General features: G+C 38.4%; 1 protein-coding gene across 3 annotated transcripts in view; it reads right to left on the bottom strand.

The window, feature by feature from the left end:
* LOC134531132 (kinesin-like protein Klp98A) overlaps positions 1-26,753 on the bottom strand; it is a 211,020-nt gene that overhangs the window by 44,344 nt on the left and 139,923 nt on the right. For all 3 annotated transcript variants that reach the window (XM_063366715.1, XM_063366717.1, XM_063366716.1), the window contains 6 exons: positions 24,623-24,695; positions 23,231-23,320; positions 21,032-21,205; positions 20,274-20,408; positions 6,343-6,462; positions 2,585-2,704 (listed from right to left, as the gene is read on the bottom strand). In XM_063366715.1, coding sequence (XP_063222785.1) covers positions 2,585-2,704; positions 6,343-6,462; positions 20,274-20,408; positions 21,032-21,205; positions 23,231-23,320; positions 24,623-24,695 — 712 coding nt within the window. The remainder of the gene's footprint in view (positions 1-2,584; positions 2,705-6,342; positions 6,463-20,273; positions 20,409-21,031; positions 21,206-23,230; positions 23,321-24,622; positions 24,696-26,753) is intronic.

Here is a 26,753-nt window from a genome sequence, read left to right on the forward strand (position 1 = left end):
AACTAGTACACTGGCACACTCTATGGACAAATAAAAAGATGGCACTCACCTGAAGCATAAGCTAGAATCACAAATGACTCCCCCTGGGAAGATATTTTTGAAATTTAAATGTGACGCGACCTACCTTACATTACTATTGCCTGACACACACTAACGATGGCAAACATTAATTTTAATTCTTTTTTAAAAGTGTCACCCCCGAGCAGATGACATGGCCGTTATCCACCTGTGACTTGGAAAAAAAGGAGGTGCCTCCGTTATTGAAACTTATTATTTTATTGTGATGCCTTTTACTAATTAAGTTTTTGAAATGTGGCGCTTCGTGAATTTAAACTTGGCACAGCCGACTACGATATCAATTGCTTATTAATTTCATCATATCCCAGCTGACTTCCTAGTCTAATGGTTAGCGCCACTGTCTGATGACTCGCGGCCCTCGGATACATCCCCCGAAGCAGCAATAGATTTTTACTCTTAAAAATAACACCAGCGACACTTGGTTTCTAAAAGCCACGAGCAGACGCCTCTCGCCATGGGGTTCCGAGAGGAAGGGGGGGGATACGAAGTCACAAGCAGTCGAGAATAGCACCTTCGACTATCATCACACTTCCTCCGCACCTGCTCCTATGTTTAGCATGGCTCACTCCTGCCCTTGCTTATTCCCCCCTCTGTGGGACCTATGTTTAACTTGCTGATCCTACATCCTGCTCCCCGTCGCCCTAGGTAGGTCCCAAAACCACCCCTCTCCCTCTACTTGTAGAATAACTTAATTTCTTTATTTGTAAATTGTAAGCATATATCATTTATCTAGGAGAACACTGTGTGCTCGGCATCAAGTTAAATCTACTCCAAGCCCTTGGAGTTTACTTTTTTTAATTATATTTTCTTTCATTTGCATTATCCTGTAATGTTGCAGAACCCTGCCCTCCTAAATAAATAACTTTCTTTTAAACTCCCTTTTTGTATATGTAAATATTAATAAGTCAATGTTTTTTGAGTGGTGTATATGTTTTGAAATAGTATAATATGAAGTTATGAATACTAATATATGTTATTTTTCACTTGCTATGTTTTTAAGAAGGTATTGATTATTTTATTAGACATTTTCTATCATTAGTAATTTTTATGTAATTATTCACAAATGAGCCGTTGTTCTAGATTTTTACGTGGTTAGGCCTACTTATTCAGGGTTTCTCAATAAGTTTAATTTTGTAAAGTAATTCGTATTATAATTATTGTTCTTAAATTTTATTAACGTGTTGTAATATAATTATAAATCACGGGACTGTGTCTGGGCTTGTGTGATGGTTAGAAAGAGAGGCATGAGAGGCCTGTAAGTGGGAGTGAGAAAGGAACAGTGCTTCCCCGCCAACCGAGATAAAGACGGTAATTCCCCCCCTGCATGGGAACTGGGTGATAACTGCTCTCTCACGGTGTGGGAGAGAGAACGAGAATGGAAATCCCCGATTTCGATGTGAAATTGAAAAGAGACTGATCAGGGGAAGCCCAGATTTATGTGTGTACAAGATTTTTTCATGTGTTGTAACTTGTTTTGTGATTGGCTAATATCTGTAAGAGTGAATGAAGCGTGCTGTGATTGGTCGGTGAGGTCATGTGACGTCTACTCCCTGCGTGGAGGAGACGAGTTCATGAGATCACCAGTCGTCTGTCGAACGCTGGACGAGTAGGTCGCGTTCGATGGCTTCTCGCTAAATTATCATGTAATTTACGAAGAGATCATTTCACGTTGGTGGTCGGAGCCAGGCCTATATTTAAATCAACCTAATTTTCTTTTTTTTCGTTTTGGATATAATTTAATTAGAAATTGCGGCCACCTTCGTAGGCATGTTGGCTCGGGGCGGAATTCGTTTTCGCTGGGTGCGGTCCTCTTCGAGGTCGTCCCATTTTTTTGTACTTGCAGTAAAACATTACTGAAGGACTCAATCTACGCAATTATTTTCCGGTAATTTCTCGTCATGCGAGCTACCGGCAGTTTTTCGACGGGCAGATGTATGTGGACTGAATGAGTAACCTCTTTTGAAAGTGTTTGGAATCGTCTGTGCAACATTCTATTAAAATAAAATAAAAACATCAAAATTTGCAATCGGCGTTGAACTGTTTTATTTTGTATATAACGAAACGTTATAATCCTCAATTTCTGTAGTAGAAGTCTGCATGTTCATACAAGATATGTGCACATTGGTGATAATAAGTCCCCCCGCCCCCTTTAAAAGCTCAGTTATTTATACATCAGTTTACTGCTGAGTGAGTGAGGTTCCTTCACTAGTTGCATACCACGTGGCTGAACACCCCATGCCTCTCATGCTTGCAGACAGTGCACCTGTGCATGGAAGGTTGGCACTATGCATCCTCACGACCTTATCTGCTCCTGCTACCAACAAATTTCAACCAGCAAACAGACGTCAATCCGACTCAAACTTTACACCAAGTGGCTTGACTCGACGACAAAAAAATAAACATGATTATGTGTAACGATTGCATAGTGTTTCAGGTAAGTTTTTTAAACAGGGCATACAGTTAACTCCATGAGAAGAAACAGATGGCAAACAGAGAGACAAGTCACCTGCAGGAAGGAGTGTATGTCCTCCAGCTCCTGGTCCAGCTTGTTGACATTCTGCCGATGCAGAGACACAGAGTCGACTCGCTCCTGCAGCTCAGACTCCAGCTCTGCCATCTCTTCTCTCTGCATACAGCGGTCCCACCACACACTCAGCTGCAGTCTACACAACTATAGCGTGTCTTAACCTTAGTGCGCTGTGTGCGTGATTTCTGCCATTAGCACTGCCCTTGTTTCCACATGCTCTGTTGCCAGATGTACGCTATAGAGCATTCCAACAGTTTTAGACACACCTTTATAATATAATGAAAATTTTTTTTAATGTATCGGAAACATTGTATTTTTTAAAGAAAAATTAGGGATGAGAATACTGTAAATACATTTTCTTGATGTATTTCTTCAAGATCATTTGATAACATTTAATAATTACTTCTAACTACGTAACTGAAAGATGCTAACATGGTTGCAACCTTTTTAGCCAACAAATGTTTATTATAATTTAATATTAAAAATGTAGACTGTTTGAGCACAGCACATAATTTAATGGAATGCCTTATTAGAAATAACCAACTGCAACAAATAGTTTCGACTATGAAATAATAATTGGTTTTTAGCAAGAGACACTATTTTAATGTCTAAGGAAAAAAGCCAAACATAAAAAAACTAATAAAACAAATTAGAATTAAATATGGAATACAAAACAACATTTTTAATGTTAACAAGCCAGGCAGTAACAACCTGGTAACCTGACCACAGCCATTTACTCAGTACTGCAATCTACGCATGGGACATACTGTAGCTGTAACAATCAACAATCATACACCAGCATTCAATCTATTGCTTCAATATAACTCCCTATAAAAAAACCTGCACAATATTAATGTGACTAAGCATTATCATTCACAAGAATAAAAATATCTAGTCAGTAAATGAGTTATACTGTGATTGATTGCCCTAACCCCAAAAGGAACATAATTGTGTTCCCTCAAGTCTTGCCCACAATGATGGAAAAAAAAAAGGCCACTGCATGAATAGTGGCCGTGAAGCTTGATTTCACCGGCCATCGTGCATGCTGCAGAAGCCAGGCACTAATCCAGGCACAAAGCCATTCACAAACCTTGGCACTAATTGAGACATGAGGCAAGTACGAAGCCCGGCACGTAGTCAGGCAAAAAGCCATACGTGAAGCAAGGTACAAAGCCATTCATGAAGCCAGACACTAATCCAGGCATGAATCCATTCACAAAACCAGGCACTAATCCAGACATGAATTTATTCACAAAACCACTCACGAAGCGAGACACTAATCCAAACACGAAGCCAGGCATGAAACCAAGCACACAGCCGCGCATGAGCCATTCACGAATCCATTCATTAAGCTAGACACTAATCCAGGCACGAAGACAGGTTTGAATCCAGACCCTAATCCATGCATGTAGCCAGCCATGAAGTCAAGCACTAATCCAGGCACAAAGCTAGGCACTAATCCAATCACGAAGCCATTTAATAAAATAGGCACTAATCCAGGCAAGAATCCAATCATGAATCTAGTCATTTATCCAGATACTAATTCACGCACAAAGCCAGCCATGAAGCCAGATACCAATCCAGTCATAAAGCCAGGCATGAAACCATTTATGAAGCCAGGCACAAAGCCATTCACGAAGCCAGGAATGATGCTAGGCACAAAGCCATTCACAAAGCCAGGCATGAAATAAGTGTGAAGGGGAGAACATTTCTCCACTCGTCTCCTCCCCAAGTACAGTTTGCTGTAACACGCAGCATGAACCAGTTTACTATTCTTCAGCTGGATGGCTAATGAAGAGTCGAATATTAAATGACTATTTCACCATGAGATGAGTGGTGAATGGTAATAAGAGTCCTTCAATTTGAGATCTGCAAATAAAACAGTGCTACACATAGCAGAGTTTATAGAAAAACTATAAATCGTAAAAATACTTTAGCATCCTACGGTGGTTTTAGCATACCCAAACTGTAAGAAATTTTTGATAACATTCCTAAACATGTAATGGACATTATTAACCTGTATATTTGTATGGGAAATTTACCTTACAAATATAGTACATTTTCTATGCACTTGGCATTTTCCATAAACAAATACAGGAGAACTATCATGATTTAATATACCATTGTACACATTTATAACTAGGGGCCAAAAGCTAAAGATGCTATTTTTTTTCTAATTTACAATCTTTTGTAGCTAAGTTTTGACGTGAATGTCCACCATTTTTCTTAGCTAAAATACTTAGATTAAAATATTGTTCATTTATAAAAAAAAATCCCTCTTTTTAAATGCCACAACACTACTATACTTTATTAATTAACTGTTTATTAAATTGTTACAAAATTTACCATGTTATATCACATAATTGTCACACAGTTTATGCTATCGTAGTACAAACTAACCATGATAAAGTGCAGGCTATCAAATTTAGTTTACTCCACACAATACAGAGCATGCACGGTGCATGCATTCGGCGAGCTATCAATACTGATTTTCAAATACATGTGCACACACTACACAGACATCAACGTAAGCAAACATGAATGTTCCCAACCTGTGCTAGCTATATTTTTATATGCGCTACATAGCAGCAACGAACCGATAAAGGTTATAACGCTTGAAAACGCCTTTAAACAAAAATTTACACATCTGACAACTTCATATTTCCGTTAAATAAATACGTAAGTGGTTGTTATCCCAACAAATAATGGATTTCAACTTTAAGTGGGTGTGTGTTTAAATTTTTTTTTAAATTATCTACCTTATGAAATGAAAATAAGGAAAGTGTGATTTTATCAAAGTGAATATATAATTTAACACTTTAAAACAGAAGTTTTAAAATCAGATAATTAATCTATACTAAAAATTAACAAGACCCCATACCCACTTAAAAAAATATCATTCTTAAATAATTTGGTTGTGAAATAAATATTTTATGAATCTCACAAATTTATTATGTCTGTTTATTTAATAAAAATGTTTGGAATTAATAACCTACTTTTATTTAAATGTTAATATTTTAGCAATACTCTGAAATTGTGCGAGCGAAGCCGCTGATTTTAAGCTAGTCGCCATATATACATACTTATAGTTTCGAATACAAAATGGGCAATTATAATTAATTTTTTTATGTACTTTTGTTACTTTAGCTTTATTATCATTTATGCTTCATCGGCACTTAAACTAACACACAAACACTCCATATTATCCATATTTTGTCACATATTTTCTCCTGTATTCTGGATGAAAGGTGTGGTTGGCTACTAGGATTCAAACAAAACCGGCTTCATGGTCTTGCATTTTGCTTTAGTGTTAGTTCCAAGTAATCCACAGCAGTGGCCTCAGCAGCTCTGCATATGCCTGGCATTCCTTCAGATGTTTAACACTCTGCTACTTTTCCCATGATGCGAATTTGTGGTTATGATTTTCTACACTAGTTTTCATAGTCGTGACAGTTGGCACGTAAAATAGTTAAAATATTAATGTAACCTATACATTTCCTGGCTTTGTACCTGTGAAGTTTCATTTCTTATGCATGTGGTGGCTAACATACCATGTGTTTTTTTTTTTTTTTAAATTAGATTAATTGCAGAAAGAGATACTTTATGTTAACACTAGAGGGTTGGATCACAATAATATTTAAAAAAAAATTGCAAAATTAATGACAATTTACACTATTTCAAATTGCTGTTGGCTTGCGATGGGTTGCTGAAAGTACAACAGCTGAGCGAACACTCACGTGGCTCCTGGCCAGCTCCTTCACAGCCTGCAGGCCGGCCACGTCAGTTTCTGTGGCGGGGCTCGCCCAAGTGTCCGGACTGGAGTCGCAGTTGTTCCAGTCATCTCCGCTCGCGAGCGTCTGCAACCACCAGGCCCACATGTCTCGCTTCCCGCTGCAACCCAACTCAGCCAGACATCAGTGGTGTCTCCCCGACAGCATGTCAAGGTAACATTTCTAACAATAATAACTATACAGTAGAGACTTGATTGACTCAGATAATGTGGAACGCTGCAACCTTGTATTAGCAAAATATTGGGTAACATGGATTAAAAGAAAAGGGTTTCTTGTTTTTCAGTTGGCCTAGAGGTATCATTTTTCAAGGGGAAATTTTTTTAGCTTTACTTCAGCATGGATTCTTTCATGTTACTCAGTTATTTGACCAACAAGTAAATGGCATCTTTAAAGTAATTTTCTTAAGGCTTTCAACAACAGTTAGATTATTATCTAGGTCAGCCCAGATGAAACGGAACTAGGGCTGGGCCGATGCCGATTCCAATTCCTAAGTATCGGCCGATATTCAGAGTATCGGCATCAGCAGCATCTGTAAAATATTTGCCGATACTTCGCGCCGATACCTCAGTCCAAGTTCTTAAACTGTGTTATATTGTTTTTGTTAGAAAAAAATCACTAAGGAATAGTATTTCACGCAACTGTTTTTTTTAAAGTCAAAACTAATTTTTAAAATAATTGTTTGATTTTCTAATTTATGCACTATTACCCTAAAATTCTTTCCCACAACACTACTGTTTTAAAGAAAACTGGTCGTGTTGATTGTTTTAAAAATACAATGGAGCCCGAGAACCATAGAGACGTGGATACTATAAATGTATAAATGTCCTAAACTTGCGTTTATACCATTTCTTATGTACCAATGTACTCTATAATCCTTAATAATTGTACTTATGCAGTATGTATGCATGTATGTATGTATTATCTGTATAAAATTGACTTGACTTGTTATATCCCGGAGCCCTTAACTCCACATGGGATCCACTGAACAAAAACTGAATAAATAAATTAAAAAAATATTCATTGCCAACTGTGGAGCAAAGACTGCCTCACGTTATGTTTACCAGTGCTCGCGATAAAGTAAATTGCACTCGTGATCACGTTTACAGCACTCGCGATCATAGAAACAGTTGCTGAAGAACGTCTGAGTAGCTTGCCCCATCTCCATGTTATTTATATATCTATGGCTTTGCTGATCTTATGTTATTGTGTTTGTTTACAATTTAGTATTTACGTTAGCTTGAATTGTTAAAATCTAAACCTAAAGCGATATTTTAAGGATTTTTCTAAAGGTGATGATATGGCTGGGAAGAGAAGTGAAGTTTGGAAATACTTCACTCTTCAATCAAATGAAGATTTCAAGGCTACATGCACTTTCTGCCATGTAAGAAATATCACGAGGTGGGGCAATGCTTTAACATGTGGGGTGAAAAAAAAGTATTTGTGTGCATTTTATTAATATTGTAAGATGCATGTTAGTAAGTGTTTTGACCGTTTGATGGTACTGTCATTATAATATGAAATTAAAAAATACTTTATAAGTAAAATATCCTTTCATAACACAAACATTTTTTTGGTTAGTATCGGCATCGAGTATCGGCAGTATCGGCCCATAAGAATCGCTATCGGTGGAATCGGTGAAAAGTGGTATCGGCTCAGCCCTAAACGGAACCTCAGTTAATCCAAGTTTGGTTAATCGAGACACTGATGTAATTAAATACGGTACATAATTGTTACGTTTTATGGTGCAGAGACTTGGACGTTCGATTTGCAACCCAAGGAGATGTGGATTTGGAGATGAACACAGAGTTAAATAGGACGAAAAGGAGTGAAGAGATCATGTGAAGAGTTGGAGAACAGGCTGTTTTACAAGTAATCAAAGACAGGAAATAATTTACTACATCTAAGAAAAATAAAAATGTCTCTGCTGAAATGAAGAGCAATACATTGGACAAATAAAAACTGAGAATTAATATTCTACAAACTCCCTTCAGGCAAAAAACCGATTTTTATTGACGGATGCTAAGAAAATCATTAGCACATTTTAAAGGACACAAATAAATGTAGCATATACTATAACACAGCCTGATCATTAATTTTAAACACAGAGTATGGTATAAAAGTATTAAACAAAAAAGTATTTACAAAAACGTATTAAAAATCACGAATCCCGTTAAATGAATAACTAAATCGTAATGTAGGGCTATTCCAATATCTCCCTCTCCGATACCTCAATATTACCACAGATACCTGATACTACCACCAACATTTACAATTACTGGCCACACTATATGAATAAATAATTGACATAAATTTTTATATAACTATGTTGACTATAATTTTATTTCTATATATAAATTCAAAGCAAATTTATTAAAAAATTGTGAATCACTATTTATTAGGTAAAATTCTTTTCTTCTCTTTACTTATAACTAAGTTAATAATTTTTACAAGGTGCCTATAAAGATGTAGTTTATATAATTCTAAAACGATAAAAAAATATTATTGTAACTATGTAAAATTAACACAGCTTTCTGCGTAATGTAATTATTCATTGTTTATCAGGCTCATTTTATATTAAAAAAAAAAATATGCATGTGTTTCCAACTAGCTAGTTGCAGCTAGGCCATGTGTGAATTAGGATTGAAATTGAAATGAAATGTGAAGCAAATTCTAAATTGTTTACTATTAAATCAAATGTATGTTGAAAAACTTTTATCAATAATAATGGATGTTGCTTGTAACATCATTGGCATGCATGATTTGAGTTTGAAATATTTTGGCGACACAAAATCAACTTTTCAAATATTCGGTTTTAGTTACAGGTATTTTTTTTTTGTTTCGGTTACCTTGCACGGCGATACATTTATCATGCAGTAAAGGTAAACAAACATATTTTTTCAATGTAACCAACATCTCGCGATGTAATAATGAAGAAAAATGTATGTCTTAAGAGTATAGTAAACAACAAATTTGGGGAGGGACAGGAACCAAAAGATGCCATCTTAGTTTCAACAATTTTTAGGGCATAATTTTATTCAAATTTTGTCTTTGTTAAAGCACACAAGGTACAGGCCTGCAGATTTCATGGATTTTATCATTTACATGGATTTCAGGCCCTCAAACGGATTCCTGGATTTGACTAAATTATTAAGGATTTTCTCTAATGGGATTTCCATCATAGCTGTAGATTCTTCATCATTTGTAAAACAAATATTGTAAATGGCAGAGAAAAACAGCAACGTTTGGAAATTTAGTGCTGTAAACTGCCTTTTTAAAATAAATGCAATACGAGCATTGCCAAACATGCATGAAAAGGCCATATTTTCAGGAATTTGGTTATGTTGCTCTAAAAATTATTTCAACATGGGCACAGTAAGCCACTGTTTATTTTTGTAAAAACCGCATTTAAAATTAATTTCATACATAATACGAAATGGTTTAAAAAGGAGAGATATAAAACTGAACTTAATTTTTGCATTCACATCACCAAAGTTTTGGTTCATGGGCGTATGGATTACCGTGGCTCATAAATAAAGTAGGTAGTTTGTTTACAATGGCAAGCAAAGATGCCGTGACCACAGACAGTAACGTAAAATAAAAAAAATCTTCGCAATGTTCACTTTCAACTTTTAATATTCCATATAAACTTTTCTGATGGTTTGGTATTGAATGCAGAGCTGTTGTAACATAAATTGTGGGAAATGCTTTCGCTTAAAGGTAATATAGAAAAAATGAGGGTGCAAATAAAAAAATAATACGTTAAACACTGTGTTGAGTTTACTGTTACACATTTTATTCCTTATTGTAGGTATTTATTTGCCAGTTTACAACACAACACGATACATAACGAACGCCATCATGCATCCTCACTCAACTGTCTTCCACACAACAAGCACACCAACTCCGCCTCCTAAACAGTGGTGCCAACACACCACATTTGTCACCAGTCCACAATTACCCTACATACACAACACCCCTCCCCTTTTACATGACACAGTCCTTCATCCAGCCTGGCTTAACAGATTCTCTGGCCGGTCTGGTCCGTTTTGGTGTACGAGCTTCGCTTGTTTCCCTTGCAGCTAGTGGAGACTGGAAGGTGCTTTGTTGTTCTGCAGCCATGGGTACTCTTGGCGAAAACCCTTTGAAGTCTGCTTCTTCACCTGGAGACGGTGGTGGTAGGTCCTGACTTGCTCTCTCCTCCGCTCCCTGGCCTTGTACGGCCTGGTCCTTTTCTTCCTCTACTGCCATTGGTGACCTTACTTCACTGCCTGCATATGGGGTCATTTCTATGGCTTCTTCCGGAGGGTGGGCATGTCTGGACCGTAACTGGTCAATGTGCCGCCTCATCAACACCCCATCATTGGTGATTACCTTGTATGATAATGGACCGGTTACTTCAATGATTCTAGCAGGCAACCATTTCTGCCCACGCCCCATGTTTCTGACGTACACCAGGTCCTGTGGCCTGAACTTCCTTGGTGGAGATGTAGTCATGCTGTCTTCTTGTCTTTGCTTCATGTCCTCTGCCAGATCTGGGTGCACTTTATCCAAGCATGTTCTTAGCCGACGCCCCATCAGCAGTTCCGCTGGACTTGTCCCTGTAACTGCTGTAGGTGTTACATGTTGTGTTATCAGCATCCGAGCTAAACGCTGTGAAAGGTCACTGCCGCTCATCCGCTTCAACATCTCTTTTGCCGACTGTACCATCCTTTCTGCTTGTCCGTTGGATGATGGATGGTACGGGGCAACTTTAATAAGCCTGATCCCATTGTTATCTGCAAAGGTAGTGAATGCAGCCGAACTGAATGCTGTTCCATTGTCACTCACAATCGTGTCTGGAATTCCATGGGTAGCCATCAAAGACCTCATTGCTGTGATAACGCTTCTAGCATCTGTGGATGGCACTGGAAGCACCTCTAGCCATTTAGAATACGAGTCAACGACGACCAGAAACACCTGCCCCTGAACAGGGCCAGCAAAATCTACATGTAGGCGTGACCATGGTTGCCTGGTCCATTCCCAGGGGTGGTTTGGGGCCCTTGGTGGCGCATGGCGCGTGGACTGACAAACCTCGCATTGCTGTACCATTTCTTCGATTTCCTTGTCCAGTCCTGGCCACCACACATAACTGCGAGCCAATGCCTTTGTTCTTACTACTCCCTGGTGACAAGCATGTAAAGTTCGCAGAAGGGGATTTCGGCCCTCACTTGGGATGACTACCCTCGATCCCCACAGCAAACATCCACGGTGCAGTGATAGCTCATGCTGCCGCCTCACATATGGCTGGAATTCTTCCCCTAACTTGTCACTTGGCCAACGAGTTCCCACCCACGAACAAACTCTAGATAGAATGGGATCTTTCCTAGTCATACCTGCAATGTGATGTGCCCTGAGGGGGGGAGTGTCTAACACTTCCAGAAGCAGCACTTCCATGGGTGCTGGTACCTCCATCTCTGGGGTTGCTCTTGGTAGCCGACTGAGGCCATCCGCATTCGCAATACTAGATCCTGGCTTGTACACCAACACAAAATCGTACCCACTTAGTATTACACTCCAGCGAAGCATTCGGGGCGAGATTATGTTTGGTGTGACTTTATCGGTCGTGAACAGTCCTAATAATGGTTTGTGATCAGTGCGTATTTCAAACTGCCGACCATAAACATAATTATGGAACTTCTTGACCCCCGCTATAATGCTTAAAGCCTCCTTGTCAATTTGGGCATACTTCCGCTCTGTTGACGTCATGGTTCGTGAATAATAGCAAATTGGCACTTCTTCCCCCTGATTATTCGGTTGGCTAAGAACAGCTCCAATTCCATACTGAGATGCATCACACGTTAATATAAGTGGCTTTTGTGGGTCGTAGTGAGCTAGTAAAGAGTTTGAGGTTAACAGAGCCTTTGTAGCCGCAAAAGCTGCATCCTGCACCGTGGTCCATTCCCAGCGAGCGTCTTTCTTCAAAAGCTGATGCAAAGGTTCTGCTACACTAGCCTTATCCAACAGAAATGCATGGTAAAAATTAAGAAGACCTAGATATGCCTGTAATTCATCTCTGTTTGCTGGTGTTGGTGCATCGTGAATGGACTGCACCTTGTCGGGGGTGGGCCGTAACCCATGTTGATCCACCACATAGCCTAGAAATGTAACTTCTGAAGCCCCCAGCACACATTTCTCTGCCTTGACATGTATACCAGCATCTCTGAAACGCTGTAGTACCTGTCGCACATTGATGAGCAACTCTTCCATGGATGTGCCCTTCACTAGTACATCATCAAAGTACGGCACGACGTTCTCTAGCCCCGCCAGTAGGTCTTCCATGAATCGTTGAAACTTCCCTGGTGCTACTCGCACCCCAAATTGCAGACGATTTACTTTGAATGCCCCCTTATGTGTGATGATAGTTTGCGCTGCTGCCGCACTCTCATCCACTCGTAACTGTTGGAATGCTTGTGCCAAATCAATTTTTGCAAATACTTTGCCTCCACATAGTTTTGCAAGCAGTTGGCTGATTGGTGGAACAGGATATAGATCCTCCTTCAATGCCTTATTCAATGTGCTTTTATAATCAGCGCATATTCGCACATCACCATTTGGCTTCAAGACTGGAACAATGGGTGTGGCCCAGTCTGAGTACGTGACCGGCGTATATACCCCTTGTGTTACTAATCTTTCCAGTTCTTTTTCAATTTTCGGTAGCAGGGCGTATGGTACTGCACGAGGTTTTAACCTCACCGGAGCCACACTAGAGTCTAGTTGGAATCTTATAGGTTGTCCCTTAAATTCGCCCAATTCTTCACTAAATACCTCGGGAAATTCTGAGACTAACTCTGATAGCACCCCCGTTACTTTTAACACCCCCTTCACTTCAATCCCTAACGGTTGCATCCAGTTTCGGCCCAACAGAGAGCGATGACGCCCCTTGGAAACTATCAATGGAAGCATGCACCTCCGCCCACCATATGTCACCTGAACCCTGCACGAGCCTAATGTCTCAATAGAATTTTTGCTATAGTCATACAGCACACAAGTGGTTCTAGACAGTGCAGGTTTTCTGTTTGCATAAATTGCCTGGAAAGTCAATTCATCTATAATTGACACCGCAGCCCCTGTGTCTAATTCCATTTCAACAGCCTGACCATCTATTAATACAGTTGTGCACAATTCCTCACATCCTGCTGCTGTTATCTTCCATAAGTTGTAAATATATGGTTCAGTACTACCTGTCACTGTGCCCAACTGCACCTCCGGGACTTCCTCCACTGTGTGAACATTACCCTTAGAGTTCATCTCACGTACCTTCTGTCTACATACCTTTTCCAGATGGCCAGGCCGTTTGCAAAAATAGCATTCCACGTTCCTGAACCGACAAGCAGCTCGTAAATGTTGTCCACCACATCCAGTACATCTTACCCCTTGATTGTATCTGGGAGGTTGCTTAACCTTGCTCACCCTGTCGACCCCCGCTGCTTGTTGCACCCCATTACCCTGTGGTGCTTCTTGCCCTACGTAGTCAGTGTACACCGGCTTGGACACAGCCCCCCGGATGTCTCTGGTATTTTGGTTTGCTGCCTCCGCAACAAGGGCTTTCTCCTGTGCCTGTGCGAATGTCAATGCCGTTTCTGCTAATAGCCGACGTTGCACTGTCTCGTCCTTCATCCCGCACACAAATCGATCTCTGAGAGTTAGGTCCAAATTAGCGCCGAAGTTGCAGTGTTCTGCTAGCCTACGCAATTCTGCAATGTACTCTGCTACACTTTCATCGTCCTTTTGATCGCGACGATGAAATTTGAACCGTTGGTAAATCTCCGACGGCCTAGGGGAGAAATGATTTTTCAAAATTTTCATAATATCTGCATATGATGTGGAGGCCACAGAAGCTGGAGAATTAAGCGATCTTACTACCGCATACATTTTCGGACCGCACACACTAAGAAGCACTGCACGTTTCTTCTCTTCGCCTATAACCTCGTTTGCTTGCATGTAAAACTCAAGACGCTCTGCATAGGCATCCCAACCTTGCGGATTTGCCACATCAAATTCTTCTATGTTGCCTAACAAAGAAGCCATTGCGGAGATGCCGATATAACGACTCGTTAATTAAATACTAGGGCGAACCGACGCATGCATTAAGCACTGGGGCACTTCAATCCCATCCTCGTCGCCAGATGTTGAGTTTACTGTTACACATTTTATTCCTTATTGTAGGTATTTATTTGCCAGTTTACAACACAACACGATACATAACGAACGCCATCATGCATCCTCACTCAACTGTCTTCCACACAACAAGCACACCAACTCCGCCTCCTAAACAGTGGTGCCAACACACCACATTTGTCACCAGTCCACAATTACCCTACATACACAACACACTGCAATTCATAATCCTGGGTACATAAAAATGAGGTTCTATTGTTGATTATCCAGTTATCTATGATTATTGCTTTTGCTTAGCTATTTTCTTAAGATTTTGTTGTGTTGCTTTTGTACAATTTCCAGGTCTTGGTGATTTAAATTGGAATTAAATATTTGCACCCCTTCTTACGATGAACAAAAAACGTAAGGCGTCACCAGATCGGGCTCCGTTTAAGCTATAGTATAAACGAGAGTGGGAAAACCAACTAGAATGGATGAAGCCAGGGAGCAGCGATTACCAAGCTAAGTGCACAGTTTGTAATTCTATGCTCAACATTGTCAATGGGGGGGCTTAAGGGTCTGCGACGTCACGGAAATACTGATTGTCACAAAATAAATCAAAGGGGCATAGAACAGAGTTTGTCGCAGTCCAGTTTTGTATTGAAAGAAAATAATGGTGTGGTTGATGCTGATTTACAATGGCAAATTTTGTTTGTGAAAACAACCTACCAATAAGTTCAAGTGATAACTTTGTTAAACTAGTGCCAAATATGTTCCCAGACAGTAACATAGCAAAAAACTTTCATTGTGGTCACACAAAAACAGGTATGATTATTCAGCAGGCATTAGCCTATTGTGAAGAAGAAGACATTGTGAATGCAAAGAGAACTTCTCTCTTTACTCTTTTAATTGACGAGTCTACTGACATAACAGTTCATAGACAAATGATTATATTGGTAAGATTTTTTCCAGATCAGCAAGTATAAACACAGTTATACAAGTAAATGGTGGCTATTGAAGGCAAAGCACCTGGTGAAAATCTTTTTAACATCGAGAGCAGCTCATTTCGAGAAGATGAAATACCTTGGAGGAACTGTCTAAGCATTTCTTCAGATGGTGCAAAGGCAATGGTTGTGGTTGGGGAGTTCACTTCTGTGCTTTCCAGAGTAAGGGGACAGCAAGGGAACATATGGTTTCAACAATGCACCGGTCATGCTGCACATCTGGCTGCATCACATGCATGTGCTGAACTACCTAATATGTGCGAGCAGTTGTTACGAGATATTTATTTTTTCTTCAAAATATCTGGAAAACGCCACAATGAATATAGACATGTACAACAGATTTTGCGCCCATGTTTCACCAGATGGCTGGCCATGCTTCAGTGTGTGAATCGTCTACTTGAGCAATGGCCAGCTTTGACCAAATATTTTGATTCTTTTGAATCAAAAGATGGCAGTTTGAAATTGGTTTAACAAATCAGAACACTGCATTCAAGTTCGGCCAAATTGTTCTTTCTTTTCCTTAAAATAGTTTTACCACGATTTGCCAAGTTTAATGATGTACTGTTCCAGCAAGAACAACCATACCTACACAAATTGTACAGTGATATATGTGTACTGCTGCGGCAAATAATTGCTTGTTTCGTTCAGTTTGGTGTTGTACAGAAAAGTAATCTGACCTCAATCAATTTTGAACAACATAATGAACTGTCTAATTCTTCTCTATTCAGTGGTCATTCAGCTCATACATTCCCAGCAGAGAACAAAATATCCTCATCCGAACAAGTGTAATTAATTATTTAACAACATAAGGAAGTTTTATGAAACTGGGACCAAAGAGGAGTATCGTCTTCTGCCGCTACATAATCATGTTATTCAAAACGTAAGACGTTTTCGACCCAGCCAAGAAAGAGTGTGGAGAATGGGTGAAGGTCGAAAATCTGGCCAAAGCTTTCCCAAAAGTCATTTCTAACCATCACGATTCCTTGAATACTGAGTATTTTGCTTATTCACTTGTGGATTTATCTTTATCAGACATACAGGCTACAGACTCCATTGATGTTGTTTTTGGCACAATGTGTCCAAGTAAGAGAGAAATGGCAAACCGCATTTTCCAACAATCTGCAAGTTGGGACGAGCAATGTTGATTCACCCTCACAGTAATGCGAGTGTAGAGAGAGCATTCAGACATTTGAAACTCATAAAAACAGCACATCGGTAGAGATGGTGATTTATAGCATTTAAAATAATGACATTTAGCATTTTGAATTTGAAATTTAGCATTTTGTAGCATTTAAAAAACACAATTTAGCCAATTCTCTCATTTTACATTATTGAAGAAAGGTATATTTTTAAAAAAGAAACCGTTGCTTGCCGTTTTACCAACTTTTTTTCTTCAACCGACTTCTCGGTGAATATTTTTTTTTTTTTTTGCAGTCTGATGTCCCTCAGATTTAATGTGATTTTCAAGTAAATCTTTTTTTTCCATTCCAGATGGCGATTACATAAATTAAAATTGCTATAATTGTTCACTTTTGTATTCATTTATACGATTGCGAATGGAAATGACGTTTCGTCCCATTTTTACCACGAGAAATAACAGTATACAACACATTCACGAGTATGCACATATTCGTAAACACGCAACATTCCACAGACTACACAAGAACGCGGCGTTCACGTGAAACACAGCCAGAAAATGGGACTTACAATTGTTAGCGCAACGAAGCAGAGATGTCGCAATATGGTGGCCTAAAAACTTGTACTCTGCAAGATGACGTACAATCTTCCAGCTAGTTGTTCTTTGCTTTGTTTACAATTGCGAGGCACGGATTGCCATTCTACATTCAATATTTACGAACAATAGTAGTTGTGAATGACGTGACAAAAAGATACTTGTGCTGAATACGCCATAAAATGATGGTTTCTTTTGATACTGAACTGAAACAAAATACAATCGGTAAATAAATTGTGTAGAGTGAAGACGAATCTACGTTTTTTTACCTTGATTTCGCATTTATCTCGGAATAGTCTAGATTTAGCATTTTATAGCGGAAAAAATATAATTTAACATATTTTAGCATCTATTTAGTAAAAACTAAAAATCACCATCCCACACATCGGTCATCTCTGCAGTCACCAATGCTTTGATGCAAGTATCTGCTAGGAAGAAAAAGAGTGAATTCAAGCCCACTCTTCAGATGAGAAAGAAAGCAAGAAATCTCAAAAAGTGGTTTGTGAAAGACAGTATTTATTTAAACTAAGTATATCAGTCCACAACTGCCGTATATTACTCAGCAGTGAAAACATAAACAAGTCAGCTTCATGACCACAAACTATTCATTGAGTAGAAATATCTTTATGGATTTTTGTATTTTTCAAGAGTTTGCTTTAAAAATATGTGTCTATTTTAATTCAGCTAATTTAATTTACCAGTCTTTTAGTAACAAAAGTGAATATATTTTTGGTAAGTTTCCTGGTTAAAATTTTGTTGTATGGTTATTTTATTTAGATTGCAAGGATTTTACAGTATTTCAGTTTAAGTTTGTAGGATTTTTTACTGGATTTCTACTTTAAGTTTGAGGGATTTTCCGGGTTTTTTTTTTAGGGCTGAGACCAGGATTTAAGTTAGAAACCAGTGGCAGTCCTGCACAAGGTATATTTAAATAGAATTTCTGAAATCCACAATGACTGCCTACTAGAACTGTTTTCATGTGTGACCTCTGCTTTACCAAAGTAAAAAATTTCAAATAATAACAAAACTAACTGTTATGGTACAAAAAAAAATTTCAAACAATATGGTGTCTTTCAGTTCCTCTTGTACATTGGTGGTCCTGTTTTTTGCTGGTTAGAATGTTACAATTTCTGGTCATTCGTACATTAAAGGGCAATTACAATATAAACAAAGTATGCAAGCGAAACACATTGCATTACAAAACAAAGTACGTTAAGGTTAAATATTTAGCCTATAAAGAGAAAATTACTTTTTAATTGTTAGAAAAACTTATAAAATGATGAACGAGAAACTTGGAAGGTATCTTTACTGTCAAAATTTTGATGCCAGCAAATATTAACCTAACTATTCCAAGGGTGTAAGTAGGCTTAAATATTCTTTTTAAAAAAAATGAAGGTTTTCGCTAAAGCATAGAATGTAGTTCTCTTTTCTGTTTTTTAATAGTTTTTAATAATTACAAGATGACCCGGCTAACTGCATTCATACTTAGTGAAACACAAGAACATTATTTTCACTTTATAAGAAGTGAAACTGGAACCAGAACCGAGGATCTTTATGTAAAACCAAACCGGAACTGCACAGCCATAGTTATCAGAGGGGATGCGAGGCGGATGTTGGATGGAGCAGTGACAAGAGTGCATTATGGGGTAGACAGGGGCATCCTGAGGAACACAAGGCTCGGCTCACAGCAGTGTCCAACACATTTTGATGCTGTTAAAAAAAAAAAAAAAAAAAAAAAAAAAAATATATATATATATATATATATATATATATATATATATATATATATATATATATATATATATATATATATATATATATATATATGGGTCACACCTTTAATTTTGGGCAAAAAAAACCTAACATTTTCACTGCAAGGGTCACCTTTGAATAAGGGTCACACTATATATCTGTCTTCAATAGAGTTCAATGGATACAAGTAAAGATGTGTGTTCTGTTCTGTTGGCATGTAAGAAATACAGCACTAGTATTGACCATAGGGTCTCTTTCTATTTACTATGGGAGGATGTGAGGCTCCACTTCTCTCCCCCCCCCACCCCATATTTACAACCCCTCCAATTTTCCACAGTACTAACAAGGAAAAGATGGCTATTTTTTTATACCCTTGTTTCCCTTTTATCTATTGCTTTAGTTTTTTTTAACCATCCCTTTTCCATGGAGAGAGAAGAGGCGGCAAGTTACTATTTGTCAGTTCCTGCTATAAAAACCAGCACTCACGTTATTGGCAAACTTGAGCGGGGCTGGAGAAATATAAAAGATGCACTTATAAAAACTAACGAAGGCTGCAGTTTTGTCACGGAATGTTCAGTTGAAATCATGGGAAATCTCATGCAAAAACAAATATATTTGGGCACAGTTGTGTCATGAACATCTGTCAAGATAAGATACGTTGTGTAGGGTGCCAGTTCATGAGACATTTACAACGATGAGAGTGGGAGAACCTTCAACACTGCCACATGGCTTCACGCACACCCACACACTCTTGCTTCCTCTGGCTGGTTCCCCTTCTTACAAGCAGTGCAGCAGACATGTCACTTTCCGGCGCTGACCGCCGCTGACCGGGCGGATGTCAGATACGGGAGATGTTTTATAACTGTGCTGCTTACAGAGCTTCACACTACTGCCGAGATATGTTTATCAACCAATTATACGTACTCTGAGATTTATACTTATTAAAATCCAACATAGGTAAGTTATTTTGTTTTTGCAAATATTCAACCACACAGTGCAATATTATCTTTTTTAACCCAAAGTGAAAAAATTGCATAAGGAAAGCACTGCATTTTTTTAAACTGAAAATATGCATAAAATGTTTGACCCATATACGGGTACATACAGTACTTCCTTTCAATGTTTCTGCGCAAATTTTGAACAATGGAAAACAAACAACGAAAGAATAATTGAATACTACACACTAATGCAATGAGGAAGTCCCAATAGTAAACCACCACCCTGTGTGTCATGTGTCATAAGTCTAGTCTCACCTGGGTGTAATCTCTGCTCCGCCGCCTCTGGAGCTTCATTTGCCGCAACTTGCCTGACATGAACTGAATAAAGTTCCGCTTCTTTATTTCAAGTCTGTTTTTCAAGGCTGCAAGTCTCATGTGTTCTGAACTTATCTATAGGAAGGGGCATGCGATAAACCAAAACAAAACAATTACTAAAAGAGAAATAAAAAACAACACAAATAAAATGAAGCATCTGGCATGCAATGCAAAATAATATATTTTATAATTTTTTACTGCATATCAATAACAAAAATATAGTGGCTTGTGGACATATCCCTCAACTAATATAAAGGGCATAGGTAAACACAGTCAGGTTGCTGTGATCCCAGTTTAGAACTACACGAACTTTATACAAAGCTGCCTGCTACCAATTTAAGATTTAGTTTCCAGATGCTAATATCTCAATTTTCAAGTCAGTACTTTAAAAATTTAAAGATTTGAAATAAAATTCCCAAGTGCACGATGGTTTCAACTCACAACTATGCATTAGCAAATACAAAGTTTCAAAATTTGACACTAAAAAGCCACTGAACAATCAAAATATTCTGAACTGACTTAATTGATTTTGATTTGAAAAGCATAAAAAACAATGCTACAAAACTGATAGAGTGACAAAAATACTAAAGTAAACTGCAATGTTTACTTGGAGTGAAATCAGAAAATGGGATGGTCGGGATTGACGTTCTGCCCCAGGCAGGAACAAGGTGCAGGGGGAGGGAGGCAGCACTCCGCACCTGGGCCATCTCCTCGTTGCGCTCCCACAGCAGGGACTCCTGGCGCTGGCGCAACTCCTCCTCGCGAGCGTGAAGCACGGCCAGGCTGTCCTGCTGGTGCTTCTCCAGCAGCTTCCAGTCCTCGGCCAGGCGGCTGCACTGCGCCGCGAACTGCTGCTCCATCTGCCGCTTCTCCTGCGCACGCCCGCGCCCTCGCCTGAGCCCTCTCACACTCCCTTCCAACACATCTCAGCTGGCCGTCACTCGTGCCAATCTTCAACAACAGTTCTGGTAGCCAGTGTCCACAACATTATTCTTTATCATTTGAGAACAAAATTAACACCAAACACATGTTATAAATAATCTATTTCAATAACACACAAAAAAAATCTTTAATTACTCTGTTGGCAAGAAAACAACCTAATGGGGTTCAAACCACAACTTATGTACGTTTGAAAATAGCTGGGCATACATTTTATTAGGGGTGCACGAGTAGTGCTTTTTTAAGTCGAGTCGAGTAGTGCCAAAGAATAGAGTATTTTCGAGTCGAATAGCCAACATTTTTTATGTATATAACAAGATGTGCTTTATTTTTAACATGGTAAAATAAATCACATATAAATTAGTTTAACAACACACATAAAAATGTATGCATAAGTTATAGTTAAATATCTGTTCATCTTGTACATTAGTCCTACAGATTCTTCACTAAATATATTTCAAATTTTAAATTATAAATTGCATTAGTTAAAATATACATATTAATAAACTAAGCAAGTGGAAAAAACTCCAACCTTAAGCTATTGCAAGCATATATTACTGATGTACATAGTTTTACTTTAGACTAGAATGTTTGCATTTAAATGAATTATTACTAGCCACCTATTAACATCACGTGTAAAGAATTAACATTTATAAGAATACATGTATGCTTATCTACAAGTTCTTGTGCAAGAACACCGACTCCTCTACGTGTTCCTCTGTTAAACGAGTTCTTGTAGCGGTAACTACATTTTCTGCTTGAGAGAAAACATGTTCGCTTGCAGCACTAGTTGCAGGAATAGGTAAGTATTTTCGAACAACTTTTCTGAAAGCAGGAAATCGTGTTTTATTTTCTTTCCACCACTTCCATGGGTATATATTTCTTGAAATTGTTTTTTCTGCAAGATATTCATCCACTTGCAGTCTTGCCAAATTAAATTCCAGATAGAAATCTGGCACATTCATCTTTGTGTTTTGGACTGCATCATCAAATGCTTCCCATAAACTGCTTGATGTTACAGAAGATTCACTAGCACAATCTGGAAAGAAAGCAACACAATTTAAATTGTTTCCTAAATTTTTAAAAATTAATATACACTTACTTTAAAGTAAATTTACAAATAACATTTTACCTGCAGTGTGTGTTGACCTCAATGTGCTCCTCACACATTCTTCTACTTCATCATGCAGTTTGTGTGCAACTATCTTCTCATGTTCTGGAAGAATTATGTTTTTGAAACGAGGATCTAGAAGCATCGACATTAAGTGGGTTGGATTTTCTTGAGAATATTTTTCAGGAAATCGTGTTGTTCCAGCCAGCGCTTTCTGAATATTTCTTGCAAATGTAATGCCTGTTGATCCTTGTTTCTCTCTAATAAACTTATTGTTCATCTGCTTTAGTCCAAAAACTATTGGTAGAACCATAGGAAGTTGGTTTGGTATCCAAGCATACTTCTGTTGTTGCTTGATGAAGTGGCTGTAATTGAGCAGCGTACGACTCAGCCAAGCACCATTCTCCTTCTGTAAGTGTAGAATCAGAGCAGGGATTTGTAGCTAGTTCTGCATTTATAGACTTTTTCATTGTTAGAAGTCTTTCTAACATAAGAAATTCATTGTTCCATCTGGTTGAAACATCCTGGATAACTTCCAAGCATTTCTCACCATTGAGTTTCTGAAGGGCTTGAAGTCTCTCTCTTAGTAAAGTTTTCAAACCTTCTGCCTGCACAGAGGGTTCTTTTCCACCTCGCCAGATACCTCTTTCCAACATATGAATATGTTGAAGGATGAGAAGTCTCAGGCAGAGCTAACTAGTAAACACCTTGGTGCGGAGAGGCTATACATTGCATCCATGACCCTGAAGAATTGTGCCTCAGATACTAGAGCCGGCATCAGCTCCTACACCTTCTCCGAAGACAGAGGGACAGCAGGTAAACATGCATGCCAGGTGTTGGAACATACCTTCTCCAGCTCGCGCTGAGCAGTCTCCAGAGCCTCCATACGCATCTGCTGCTCCTTCTCCCAGCCCTCCTCTTTCTCCGCCTGCTCTCTCTGCAACAGACATCCTCACTGCAGCCTGAATACTGTACTATTCACTCTACTGCTAGAAGTGAATCCACGGGGCTACACAGATCCTACCACAGCACAATAGTGAATAGTGTACCAAAAACACCATAATACAATATGTTACTGTTTGACTGTTCATCACAAATTGTCTGTTATCCGTTGCCAGGCATCACTAGCTCTCTCACCCAAGCAAAATGGTTTTAATGCCAACTTTTTTTTTAAGGAATATGTGGCAGATATTGCAAAGAGTCAGTGGGTTTTCTACCATGCCACAGCTCTCAGATTCCCCTTTTATTTTTAAGACCTTAAACCCAAATTGCATCCTGTTCATCAGCTGATGGGTTATGTATTTGGACCGTTTTAAGAATTATTCTACAGTCTTAGACAGATGAATTGGAAAGGGGCATGCTCATTGGTGATAGCTGCAGGGCTTGGAACAACTTTCACCTAATAGGCAGACTCATCAGTGATAGATGCAGGGCTTGGAACAAATGTCAGGTAAGGGGACATGCTCTAAGTGATAGATGCAGGGCTTGGAATGACTGTCAGGTAAGGGGGCATGCTCATCAGTGATAGAGCAGGAAGGAGGAGGAGGGATATTTCTCTCCCTGTAGTTATGAGTAAATATGTGAGGTATTGATGAAGGGCAAAGTTGTGTTAGTTTGGATAATACATAGTTAGCTGCTCCAACACCTGGGATCACAAACTTCAAAGGCAACTTTTAAGTTGAGAATGATAAGGTAATATCCACTGTTGATGTAAATTATTGAACACAAGAACTCTCTATTTTTTTTTAATTTCCCTCATAAAATAAACTACTTAGTTCTTAATTCGCCATTGTTGCCACATTTTCCACCAATCAGGGACAGACACACTAACGGGCTACTTACATCAACACATGTAATACTTACTGAATTACTTTCCTCATGTTTCAAAATTGAAATTTTCATTTCAATTTATTTTGAGCATATGCTAGGTGTCCTTTACTTAGCCTGAAACCTCTGTTGATTCTTATCAGAGCTGGAATCAGTCTGTTTTGAATCAACCTTTTAGTGGCACTGGGTCATAAACATACCATTAACTTAGTTCTGACAGTATGAAGCAGAGGTTTAGTGAGGTAAGATGGACAGTTATTTTCCTACTCTATAATAGTTAGTGATATAATGAGCTACAACTTTACAGGTACCAGTTACACAAATTCATTAAAATTACTATATCTTGGAAAAAGCAGAGCCTCGTTCCCCCTACCACACTAGAACCAGTTCTTGAGCACGTCGTGAAAACTACCTTAAAGGCTTCCTGTTCCTTGCGCAGAGAAACCCTCATCTGAGCCAGGTCATCGAGCCGATCTGCGTCCTCACTAGCAACACAAAGACAGCGCTCTTGGAAACACACACAATGGGTGAGCAATGACCATGGCCTGCATTCAGACAAGGAAAGGGAACACTGCTCAGACTAAAGTATAAGATTTCCTAAGATAGTGTTTATTAACTGTCCTACACAAAACTATCAGTGTTGTGCACTGGTCATAAAATACTGTATACATAAAAAAATTTTAGTAGGCATTTTAAAATATTGCTAGTGCCTATCAATCATAAAAATGTACAATTTAAGTACATGTAACAGATTTCAATATTAAAGCTAAATTTAAAATATTTCTAGCTTTTTTTAAACATTGAAATCATTCTATCAGTTCCCGACATCTCTGCCCTATGACATCTCACAGGTTTAGGCTCTGTAAGTCTCCAGCTTCTAAAAGCTCATATACTGTCAAAAAATTAATTTCAATCCAATCTTAGTTCCTGTGTCTACATGGGCAAAAGTCAGCATTTTATCAACTAATTGAAAATCTTATGTGAAAGCAATCAAATTATTATTTATTCTAAAGCCCTCGCAACTGCTCAATTCTGCCATTACCATCCAAACACTCAGCAAGCAGTAACTTAACTTAATTTTTCTGCTTTATAAAATTTATAAATTTAATCTTATAAAATTTGAATAACTGATACAAATGTTATTTTCCTTCAAACAATGGACTGGGAATGTTTTCATTAATCTTAAGGGCCACACAACCATGGTGCAGAGCTTCAGAAGAAGTCAGCCATTTGAAAACTATTCAAGATATCAGTGTGAGGTCTGGTTACAAAAAGCATTTAGGAATACTCTGAGGACGGATGTGTGTTTCAGTTTCCGTAATTTGTTTCTAAACTGTATTTCAGAGAAGTGAAAATGGTTGAAACAGGTGTTACCAGAATAATTTTTAGACCTGGAACATCTGGTAGAGTTTATTGAAAGCACTCAAGGGACTTACAATACATCTTTTACTTCTTTTCTCTGCCATATAATTTTATGGTTATCGCTCAAACTTCATAGTTGCCTTGTGCAAACAAGAAGACTGCATGCTAGTTCAGAGCCTTGCACTTGCAGGTAAAACAGTGCTAGAAGCACTCATCAAGATGCCTCACACAAATACAGTAAAATCTCGTTATAAAAAAGTCTTATATAGCAAGAGATTTTGTTCTTTATACTGAAATTTCTTTAAACTGAAATATCCCAACGTACATACATATACTATTCCCATACTACAGAATGCAATGGCAAAACAAAATGGAACTATGTATGTATCTACCCTATAATCATCAATTATTTGAGCTGCATTATGCTACAGGGTTAGTGGTTTATTTTGAGAAAAACATTAAATAATTTCAATCTCTGTAAAAGAATATTCTTTTGCGGTTGGAACTGAGCAATGATTGTTCATACATCTTTACAATATTCCCCCCTTCTTTCAGTATTGTAGAGAGTGTAGAGGGTGCCAAACCAAACTGCTTGGCCACGTGTGATTTTTTTGTGCCTTTGTTTACTTCCTTCAAGATTTCCATTTTTTTTCTTTTAAAGAATACAGTTTCCGTTTTTTTTTTATCGTCCATCATGATAAAAATTAAACTGAAACTTGGTTAGAAAAATAATAAATGCATAAATAAATACAGCACATCACTGAAAATCACTGATGGCAACAAAATGTAAACAATCAATGATGGAAACGGAAACCAAACAGACCAAAGACTGAACGATATGTGCAGAAGATGGAAACCATTGAGTCGCTGACATTGCCAGTTTTAGCGGCATATAGTTTTCCAGTGAGTTAACTTTGTTAAGTTTTTCATAAATGTTGCCGCTACGGAAAAGCCATTGGCCATACCTCGCCACAAATAAAATAAGTGAAGTGCGCACATCTAAACAAACAGTTCCTACTACTACTAGTAGTGTATTTTTTAAGTCTCTGGCCATGAGTAAAAGCAGTTGACCATATCTTGGGTAGAAAAAAAAAGAAAACAAATGCACATCAAACTTTGCAATGCCGTTTTCAATGTAAATAGACAGCAAAATAAAGCAGTTGAATGCTTGAATCATTGAA

This window comes from Bacillus rossius, chromosome 3 (genome assembly GCF_032445375.1).
Source record: "Bacillus rossius redtenbacheri isolate Brsri chromosome 3, Brsri_v3, whole genome shotgun sequence".
Lineage (NCBI taxonomy): Eukaryota > Metazoa > Arthropoda > Insecta > Phasmatodea > Bacillidae > Bacillus > Bacillus rossius.